We start from the raw sequence: 11,226 nt of genomic DNA, 5'->3' as shown, positions 1-11,226 counted from the left end.
ATTCCAAGTAGCAGGACAAGTAATGGAAAAGAATTTATTGGCTGCAGTGAGGTATATGATAAGAAACATAAGGCCATAGAAAAGTACAGAGGTTATTCATTTTAAATTAGAGTTAATTTGGAGAGCAATAAATGAATCGCAGGCAGGATTCCTGCCCTGGTGAGGTGTACATAATACAGGTATTACCAGCTCAGCCAGTCATTTTCCTGGAAAAGTTTGTCTTCGGTGTTTTGTTGATTTAAAAACTCTTCAAACTAACAATATCAGCTACACAGAGCACTTTCCGTGCTTGGATTGCAAGTGGTTTGCTGAGAGAGTTCAGTGCCGGAGCGGCCGGCGGCGGCAGAGCTCACGCTTGCTGCTGGATCTCGTTGACGGTGGAGGACACGACCTGCCCGTTGACGCTGTCGTGCACGATGGCTCTGAGCTTGTGGTTGGGCAGCTCTGAAGGAAAATGAAGGATTAGTCAGGCAGGGAGCAGTGCTGAGGAGACATGGCGCAGCAGAGTTGCATTCGCACAATTTACCGGCTACCTCCCTGATTTCTCACTGTGGGTTTCCTTTTATCTCTGCATGGCTCCCTTATTGCTGCTCCCTGAGAAACGTGCTGCTAAAGTTACCCAGGCCCTGTCCAGGTCAGGGCGAGTGAATAACACGGCTGCATCCCAGGCAGTGCAAAGCCAATTTCGGAGCAGATTAACCTGCCTGATTAAATGTCTGCAGGTCATACTCATCCTAGAGGACGAGTTCCCAGACATGCAGATTTTCTTGTTGCCCTCAAGCCCTCGCGCTGCGGCATGACTTCCCTCTGGAGGGAGTCAGCTTTCTGCGGCTTAGCAGGAGCCGGTTTAGTCACCGAAGGGAGTCACTGCGTGGCCTCGTGCCCCACGGAGCCTTGGGCTTGCCCAGAGTTTGGGACAGCGTGTTGCAGTGCTGGGGCTTAATGCCCTGTAAGCCTTCCCTGCTGCCGTTGTGAACAGGGAAATCACTATGGGCTAAAGTTGAGTAGAATTGACAAAATAATTCAAAATAATTCAAAATAATTCAAAATAAGATTCAAAATAAGATTTAAAATAAGATTCAAAATAAGATTCACTGAAGAGAGCCAAGTAAGGGGCTTTTACCTTTAGTGTTTGATTCAGATGTTCTTGTCCTGTAAAGAAATGAAATGGAGGCAAAATGATGAGTGTGCTCATTTGAAGCAGTTATTCCTCCCCTTCATCTCAGCGATACTCGCGGTGATGCGAGGAGAGCTTACACCAAGGTGAAAACAAACAAAGCAAACAAAGAAGAAAGGCCTTTTTGTAGCCCGAGAACTCTTCTTCTTCTGTAGTCTCCTACTCCCCTCACCTGTGAAGCCCTTCCCTTAGGCTTTCATTACTGCTTCTATTGTGGGACCTTGCATCATTCCCCATGTTGGGAATTGCCCGGGTTGGTCCCATTTTCTCTTCTGAGAAATAGCCCAATACTTTGGGCTACGCTAAGGCTTTTTATCATGATCCATCACGTTAAAATCCCAGCCCTTCATATGATGTTGTGGAACTCACAAGCCTCGCTTAAACATAAACAAACAAACAAAGAAGCTGAACATGAGAAGTCTCTTCTCATCTGTACCAGTCAGGGCAGATTTGCCTTACCCGACAACATTCCCCTCCAGCAGCAGGCGGTAAGTGGAAATTTCCTTCTCCAGACGACTTTTGATCCCAAGAAGAACCTTATATTGGTTGTTTTGGTGCTTGATGTCTTGACGAACCTGGTTCAGCTCTTCCTCACGTTTGGAGATGATCTGTTGCATGTTTTGAAGTGCCAGAGCGTAGTAGTTCCGCGTGTCAGCCAGGGTGTCTTCCAGCATGTGCTTCTGACAGGGCAGAAAAGGCCAGTTCTCTGATTACTACGTACATGGTAGGTATAGTGCAGAAAGCTCTGGTCATTTAAATACTTATTATATAGAACCTTTCCAAATTCTCAAAATTAAGGCTGTGGGAGCTTTCATCGATAGGAGATGGTCAATATTTTTTCATGGTTCACATATTTCATGCATAGAGTAAGGGTTATCAATATGAAATTTGTATAACTATCTCTCTTTTTGGACGCTTTTTCCTCTTAGATCATGTAATAGCCATCCTGTCCCTTCTTTCTCTTCTCCCCGTACACTGATGTAGAGAGACCTACTTCTGTTGCACCTTGGTGACAGTTGCTCAGTGTATTTTGCAGATTTGGGCAAAGTCAAGTGTGGACCAAACTGCACTTTCGCTTATACCATTATAATTACAATAAAATGAGGCTGTGTGATATGCTCTGGATATACGGAGCTGGCCAAGGCAACTCTGAGAAAGTGTGGAATAGCCATGACCAGCCAGAGATGTCTGCAGCAGATACCTTACTCATCTGTGCCTGCAGCTCGATCTCCAGGGACTGCAGAGTGCGTGTCAGATCCTTGACCTCGTTCTCACTGCGCTGTAGCTCTTCTGGGTTAGGAATTGCTGCCAGCGAGACGGCTGTGCTCTATGGGGCAAAAGCAAGGGCAAAGCTCACTGCTTCTGCTCTGTCTCCTGCAGCAGCAGGGATCTTCAGAATGAAAAGAAGACAGAGGTTACCTGCTCTCTGTACCAGTTGTCCAGGCTTTTACGGTTCTTCTCAATTATAGCTTCATAATCTTCTCTTATTTCTGCTAGAATCTTGGCTAAATCTTCGGGGGGAGCAGCATTTACCTTCACGTTGACTTTGAAGTCCCGTGATGAGCGATGTGCATCCATATCCTGCGCATAACAGGGGACACAAGCAAGGTCACTGAGGAGACTGGAACAGTCTTCGTTCCTGTCTTGCCTTCTTCACTTCCAGCCTCTCAAAATGCACAGAGCAGTTTTTGCTTTGTGGTAGGATGATTGTTACACACATTCAGTTAACATCATTTGGAATTTTTTCCTATATAGGTAGTACCGTGACATGAGTTAAACCTGCAACCTATGTATATGTGTTAAACCTCCAACATATATATATATATGTGTGTGTGAGTGTGTGTGTGTGTGTTTCCATGGCCTAAGCATGATAGAGAAATTAAAAAATGTGAGAAGATGTTTCCAGTTTCTGTTACAAAGTTTCTGGAAGATACATATGCAAAGAAGCAGCACTGACATTTTATAATTATTTATCTGCTAGGAACCTGTCTCTTTCATGTAAGCCTAACAGTAATTTCATCTTTCTTACCCTCTCTGTTAATATTTATGGAACCATAACTTAGTTTACAGGAGAGTCAGTTCTGTGTAATTGTTAAGGGAATAACTGGATTAAAACATATAATTACTGTGTAAACAACATAATTACAAAACAAGCCAGGCTGGTGTGGCAGCATTCCTTTGGGAGCAGCATAATCCTGGGCGCTAGGTACCATTTGGGAGAGCACCAGTATCGTGGCAGGGTAATGACATCACGGGCGCGGAAATGCAGAGCCACCGGACACCCCCATGTGTCTGCTCCCTCCCAGAGCTGCTTTCTTGTAGCTGTGCACTCGCCTGCTATGGCATCAGCCAAAGAACCCTCGGATTTCAGTCCCCCCTTCGAATAACCCACAAACACAAGTGGGATTTTTGGTTCTGCAGCTGGAAGCAGCGCTGGGTCAGGCAAAGCCAAAGCAGTGTGTTGTCGAGCAGTGGTAGAATATGCGTGGGAATGTTACAGCTCTGTAGGAATCCAGAGCAAAAAGACTTTTCTGACAAGGATTAAATATTATCTAGTGAATTGTGCTTAGATTTTTTGCAAGAATAAGTAATTTGACTTCCCCAACCATTTATTTTTGATCCTTTCGGAATGCAAGAGCTGCGTTGTTCCCTCTAGCAGCAAGTTTTAAAGGAATGTGTCTTAATATCCAGATGGGTATGCTCAGATCAAAACTCCACCGAGCCCTGCAACTTATTTCTAGCAGCAGACATGAACAGACACTTTGGGGATGTGTGTGGAAGGGAAGGCACGTTTAGTTTGGTCCTACCATCCTGAATTTCCAACTTTAAAAAAATGAATTTCCCAAGACCTGTCCGCAGAAATGATATATCCAGAATTCCAGATGCAAGGAGCTTGTTCTGGAAAAACACAGTAATTTATTTTCCTCTCTGAAATGCCAGTTGAAATAGAAACAGAAAACAAACTTCACATCCCATCTATTCCCATAGGTTTCTTTTGAAACCTGATTGGGTTCTGAATCACCTCTCCCATTTATAGATTGTGCATCTTGCTCAAAGCTAATTACACGGTAGCGAAGATTTGCACGATATGATTTTAGCAAGTGGCACTTTTTTTTTCTTTTTACCTCCTCATGGTCCTTCCTCCTGAGGATGTGCTCCTCTCTCAAGCCTTCGATTTCCATCTCCAGATCTGTTGTCACGATGGTGAGGTTGTCGAGCTCCTTGCGCAAGTTCTCAACGTCGCACTGCACTCCCTGCCTGCGAGACCTCTCTGCCTCGTACCTTGATCGGGAGAGAGCAGAGGAGAGGAAACCCGCGTTCACAGCAGCCCTCGTCCAGCGAGTAACAGCACAGAGGCCTCTCGGGAAGGAACCAAGGCAACAAGAGCAAGGAAACAAATTTTCCTTTTAAAAGATGTTCTTTGATAATTATTGAATCATTCTAAAAGTAGCATCTTTTTCTTTCCTCCTCACAAGAACTCCTCTATGATAAGGAATATTGAATGTTTTATTTTCTTGTTTGCATTTTAGCATTCATCAGGTTGCAAGTCTCAAAAGCTTGCTGATAGAGATGTCCAAATACCCACACTCACTGTTTTCTCTATTTTTTTCCCCAAAATGATTGCTTTTCAGTCCTACAGAAAGCAGGGAAGAGGCCACAGAAGCCAGTTCTCAGCAGATGTCTGTAGCCTCTTGCAGTTTACCAAGGCACGACAAAGTCAGAAAAATGTGACCACATCTTCCCTTGGGCAAAAGGAGCATTTTTTTCTCTCAAACTCAAAATGTTTCCCCTCATTTCCTTTATATAGACTCTACTGATGTCTCTATATTCATTCAGTGTGAATTCAGACTCATTTATGAATTCAGAATGAATTCAGACTCATTTATGAACGTGACAGTCCTGCAGAGCAGCCCTTACGAAGTACCCCAGCCCGTTCAAGCAGATGCCCCACTCCTTTTTACATCACCATGGACGTGGAATGACCGGCATTCCGAGCCCAGTACGAGTTTTCCAAAGGCTGGGACATGTTTCCATAGCTTGGTCTGCTAAACATAAGACAACTGCTGGGACTGCAGAGAAGTCCAGCTTACAGAAGTGGAGAACCTTTGCAAAGATGTGCCTGGAAGTTTGCATTAAAACATCTGGCTTCCCACCGTGCCCTCCTGAGCACCGAAGGTGTGTGCTGATAGCCAGGGAAGTCCTGGCTCGTTCCTGGGCAAAACTTCCAGGAGGCCAAAAGAGAAGACCCTGGCGGGTAGGGATTGCCCATGGAGCAGGATGGAAGAGGGAACTGCAGAAGTAGAAAGATTTGGCTGGACTGAGCCAAAGTCTGAGCCAAAGCATGGGGCAGAGATGGGTTGCCTTGTATTCCCAGTTGATCATCTTTAAATACCTTATGTCATAAGTATTAAGTGCCTGCAGTAAAACCTGCTCTTCAGGACCTGAACTAAGTATCATAAACAGGGTGACTCAAGAGTGTTCACCAAACATTTGTGTTCTGAACATCCTTTCTTACCTTTTTGATTTTGTGTTTGCTCTGTGTTTGATATATCCAGTATCACACACACAGAACCCCAGAAAAATCATTCATACTGGATTATCAAGAAAACAAAAGCAATTATTTTGCTTAGTCCCCTTTCAGACTTACTCAGGAAACCAAAGGAGAACTTACTTGAGCCTGAAGTCTTCAGATGCCATGTTAGCGTTATCAATTTGCAGAAGGATGCTGGCGTTGGTGATCTTTCCATGCTCAATCTGCAAAACCAGGAAGCCAGCAACAAACTCAGTGATGAGGGAAAGAGCCAGTGAATAAACTTTGCTGCTTGGGTTGTCTGAATAGATTTAGAACCAGCTTTTCAAAGCATAAATCCCATATTAAGGAGAGTAGGTGAATAAAAGAAGCCCAGATTCAAGATTCATTTAGATGCTGCCACAAATGTTGTCCATAATCTTAACTTTTCTCATTCTCTCACTTTTCTGGAAATGATGTAGGAAGGATCATCTTATTGCTAGCCAAGTAGAGAATATGAATAATGCTATACAAATTTTATCGTATACTGTAGAATCATGCTGTATACTGTCACTCACTCGCTCCTTCTTTGTATACTGCATTTGATTCTGTTCAGCACTGCTGGAAGAGCAACCATAGTCATCTTTAGGGCAGACTTCAGTATGAGACAGTAAGCTGTATCTGAGCACAATTAAAATACCGGGATTCATAGTTCTGAGGGTGCTTTGTGAGGTTGCAGCTCGCCCTGGGAAGCAGCTTTGCAGGACAAAGCACATCGCATCACTCCCGCGGCATGCTCAGTGTGCACTGAGAAGACTTTCAGTCCTTGTCAACATGAAGTAGCTTTGGTCCATTCCAAGGTCAGTATTCCATTCACATCTTTGAAAGTACCTTATCTGTAATCGGGAGGAACTAATAATTTGGGGGTGCCGTGGCTTCTCTTATTGAAGAGGGAGAAGAAGGAGGGCTGCGGATCTAACAGGTGCCCCCACTCGCCGCTTACAGAGCATGCACAGCAAAACCAGGAGGGCTGTGGCCACAATCACTTGCCTTTCAGAGAGCCCTCAGCACCCTTAAGTAAAACTTTCCACACCTAAATGAATCACAAAGGAACCAGGAAATGACAGGATTGTCCCGAAGTGTCAAAAGTTGACTTCTCTTGGTAAAAAAAAGTAGGTGCCTGTGGAATGTATTAACTAATGAGGAAGATGGGACAAGCTCTTCATTCTTAAGCAATTACCTTGGGTATCGCCCTGGGACAAGATCAAGGGCAGCTGAGGAGGTAAAGCACTGCCCCGCATGCCAGGCAGCCTGGAATGTGTTAGCAGAAAACCCGGCCTCTAAGAGGTTGGATTTTGCCATAGAAGGTAATAGCTGAGAGTAACTGTCATGCTCACCGTGAATTCAGATGTCCAGGCAGAAGTGTCATCCAAAATGCAGGTTCGGGATGAGTTTGTGTCTAAGCTTAGAGCATCATGGACTTCCTCTGGGTTACTGGATATAGGATCCTAAATTCTGTCTAACGCTCCTTTCAGGTGCTAAATTAGTCTCCCTATATTTCATGTTATTAACTAGTGTGTTAATTTACCTGTGTTTCATAATTATATGTTATATTTTTGCTCATTTTACTGGCAGACATGGCAATAATTGTAGTAATTCATAAAGTTAAACATTCTCTACTCAACATTCGGAGTTAAATCACCAACTTGTACCCTGTAAATTATCCTTTAATGGCCCCTTCTTCCCCGCGTGAGCAGCACATTGAACACGTGGTGCTGGCTGGAAGGCCGGGGCTCAACCTGTGCTCAGGATCCCAGGGTGCTAGAAAGGAGAGTTTCAGGTACGACCCATTCAAAAGTGAGGGCTTTACCCCACTCTTCTTAGGTGTGGGGGATTTATTAATTCCAAATGAATGTGGACGCATTTAGATTGTTGGAGAGCAAGTATTTATCTCTGGATCAGCTTAAAAAAGCAGTGCTGAAGTGGCAGGTCTGCAGATTGATGACCTTCCTTTATCCTTAAAACAGAAATAGGTGATGACAATTCCCTGCGCATGGGCTGTGGTCAGGGTGCCTCATCTCCTGCCTGCAGGCAACACATTCACCCGGCAGAGAGAGTTTGATGGAGTCCCTGACCTCACTCCGCACAGGTGCCACACGATGCCATTTCCAAGCCCTTTTGGAAAAAGAAATCTGGGCGTCTTGAGAAAATCAAGTCACCCTGTTACAGATGGGGGGAAGCTGCAGCTTCACGTGATGGAATAGCTTTGCTTTTTGTGCCCCATATGGCTGCGTAAAGCTAATTGTTCAGAGTCATCACAGAGATGGTTACGGCGCTAAAAATGTTCTTTAGGAATACCGGTTAATATTACGCTTATATTTGAAGACACGTGAGTTTGGGAGAATGAAAGAGTTACTGCTGAATGTTAATATTAACTATTGGCAAGAACTAGAAATTCTCCTTTTAATTATAGTGAAAACATCCAAAGGAATTTGTCACTGCTATTTTCTTAATTACAATGAAGTATTTTTCCATCTGGTTACATAAGCTGCTTGGACCTAGAAGTCCTGCAGCTTCATTGGCTGCTGCCACAGGAATCAAAGGAATAAAACACAAGGGGACGTCCAAAGGCAGCGTGCATGAAAGAGGCAGTCTCTTCGCTTCGCCTGCTCTGTAATTTGCTGAATACATGTACAGTCAAAAAGACCAAATTCCGCCAGACTTGGTTGCTCAAAGCAGGTTCGCGTGTTCAGAAAGGAGCGCTCGGCAGCGCGTACAGCCCTTGATCCTCGCAGTCCGTGCAGGATCCCCTTTCTCTGCCTCCAGCTTGTCTTTCCTATACCCCATTCTCCTACTTGTGAGCTCAAAGGGTGTCTGTGCCCCTTTCATTAGCGCTTCTAGCATTTCAAAGGGTTTTTAAAGTTCCTTTTAAAGGCTACCCAGGACCGTAAATGCATACCCAGCACGTGCAATGACACGGACCCTCAGAGCTGCCCCTTACCTGTCTCTGCATGTCGGTGAGGCTCTGCTCGTACTGGTTGAAGTCGTGCCTCGTGCTGGGCGCCTTCGCCTTGTGCCACTCGCGGATGCAGCTTTCCAGCTGAGCGTTGGCCGCCTCCAAGGAGCGCACCTTGTCCAGGTAGGCAGCCAGACGGTCGTTGAGGTTCTGCATGGTCTCCTTCTCGTTCCCCCCCAGGAAGATGCTGGCCCCATGGCGCTCGCCGAAGCCCCCCCAGGACGCCCCTCCTGCAGGCGCCAGCCACAGGGCTCCGGCGGGGCAGAAGGAGCCCGGGGCGCCGCTGGCAGCCCCGTCGGCGCTGCAAGGGCTGGAGGAGCTTCCGTGCTGGGCCAAACCACACCCTGCACCACCCCGGAGGGACCCGGCAAAAAACGGAGAAGGGCCTTGGCTGCCGCTCATGTTGAGCTCAGCTGTGGATCCAACCCAATGTTTCCCTGCCTCGCGCGCACTGAGCAGCCCCGTAGCCTTCCCCGAGCACCTTTATGCCTTTTCCTGTGGGAGTTCCCTGCGATGAATGACTACAGCAACAAGATTGTGTCATCGTGAAACGTGCTTCCTCTTGGTCAATGCAGAAGCATTTATGAGCCGGCACACACTGTTGTTATGATTTGGAGGCACAGCCACATACCAGATCGCTTTCCTTTTCAGTTGTTTTTTTTTTTCCCCTTCTTTTCATATTATAATAGTGAGGTGTGGCCAGGAGCAGGAGGTGTGGAGCAGGATCAGAACTGCCGCGGCTTTTTCCTAACCCCGTAGTAAATATTTTGTATTTTCCTGTTTGTGAGGGGAAAAATACCTTCGGTGACAGACCGTAGGAAGAGCCAGGGCAGGGCCGCCTCTCCGAGGACACTGGTAATTTTCTGCCCATCTGGATTTCGCAAATCGCGGGCTTTGGAGCGCCAGCAGCGTGAGCCGGAGCGGCGGCGCTGCCGAACGTGCAGCGCCCGCCCGGAGCCGGGGCTGCGGGAGCCCCACGGCTCTGTCGTACCCCGAAACTCAACCAACACAATTCCAAGGCCAGCTATTCCAAGGGTCCTTCCTCCCTGACACCTGCCTATTTGTGTCGGAGTTAGGTACCTAGCAATCTTTTCTGCTGATCTTACTTTAGGGCTTCATGGTGCAGGTCGTTTTGCAGTTTGATGTTGAAGTAGGCAGTAATGCAAGAGTTGATGCTGTTATTAGTATTAAATATTTGCAAGTTTAAGATGTGCAAATATTTGGAAAATAAGTTCATCATAATATTCCAAAGATTCAGGTCAGAGTGGGACCTAACTTTAGGGGGAGACTTATTTCCTTTAAGTCAGGTTGGGAGTTAACACACCGTGAATTTAACTAAGCCTAAGTCTGGCTGCAGTCCTCAACCCCAGACGACTCAGACACGAACATAGTGGAGCTAAGTCAGAGATTGCACCCAAAATAGTGATGTAATGATCATTGTTTTAGGATAAATGCACCAGGTGTGATGCTGAGATAATGCGCTCAAGGACAAACAAGTCGACATGCTGATAAGCTGTCAGAACTTGTGAATGGTACCCTGGGGTTACTGAGTTTACGTTTTCTTTTTCATGGCAGTTTTATAGCAAGATTGATGGGTACGATAGAGGAAGGAGCTTTGGGAAGAAGCGGAAAGCAGTGATGGGAAAGGGCTCTGCAAGAAGAGGCGCCTCTTGCTTCTCCACAGCCGTGCAAGGCTCAGCTTTTCCACGGGGTCCCTCACCTTAGCACCTCTGCTGCTGGATGGCAGGGTCGCATGCAGATCTGTCCCCCTGCAAGAAGCCTGAGGAAGACTCCTGTCACCGCAGTAGGGAATAAGGAATTGGTGCACTTCATCCTTCCCAAGAGCGGCAGGAGGAGCTCGGAGCCCCATTCCCTGCACTGGGCAGGATCTGAGCTCCTCCTGGTGGCTCTGCATCTGCTCTGCTCTCCTCAGCAGCTGTGGGTTTCTTTAAACCAATTACATTTCCACTTGGTACCTGTTCCATTTTATCCCCCCATTTCATTGTATGAATATGCTAACGTTTTAATTGCCAATGAAGGTAATATGATGCAGTAAGTACAAGGTATGGCTGCCACAAAATTTTCTGGTAGCAGGTACCGTTAAATGGGGGTATCAGCCCTGTTGCTTGGTAATAAGAGCTTGAAATACACAGCAGAAATGAAGAGGTAACTTGAAAAGAAAGAGATTATGTCAAGTCAAATATCTTCCTGTTCCCTTCATCTGACCAGCGATTAATTCCGGATGGATTTTTTTTTTTAGCCTGGCAATTCAGTGAGCTAATGTTCTATGAAATATTATACGAATGCTAAAATGAATCCTTTTTTTTTTCCACATGGATTCACTCAATGCAAGTCAAAACTTGGTGTGAGGCTGAGGCTGTCAGCTCATGAGAACAAAATAGCCTGTCTCTTACTCGCCAGTAGCTTCACTGAATATCATGGCGTTGTGGAAAACAGAACTGTGTGTTTTCTAGCGCGCGGCACCGCGGCCGTGCGGCACAGCAGAAGCGACAGTGTCTCCTT

The 11,226-nt window shown here is 46.0% G+C and overlaps 1 protein-coding gene across 1 annotated transcript; it reads right to left on the bottom strand.

Annotated features, from left to right (window-relative positions):
• Positions 1 to 349: 349 nt before the first annotated feature.
• On the bottom strand, positions 350 to 9,247 carry KRT23 (keratin 23). Its single transcript, XM_026041354.1, is given in 10 exon segments — positions 350 to 444; positions 1,124 to 1,152; positions 1,637 to 1,857; positions 2,379 to 2,504; positions 2,597 to 2,758; positions 4,303 to 4,459; positions 5,850 to 5,932; positions 8,689 to 9,138; positions 9,141 to 9,214; positions 9,217 to 9,247. Coding segments are annotated over 10 exon segments (1,428 nt in total).
• Positions 9,248 to 11,226: the final 1,979 nt, after the last annotated feature.

Source organism: Nothoprocta perdicaria, unplaced genomic scaffold (genome assembly GCF_003342845.1).
Source record: "Nothoprocta perdicaria isolate Ctin4 unplaced genomic scaffold, notPer1 scaffold_283, whole genome shotgun sequence".
Lineage (NCBI taxonomy): Eukaryota > Metazoa > Chordata > Aves > Tinamiformes > Tinamidae > Nothoprocta > Nothoprocta perdicaria.
This window is presented reverse-complemented; position numbering and strand designations above follow the sequence as displayed.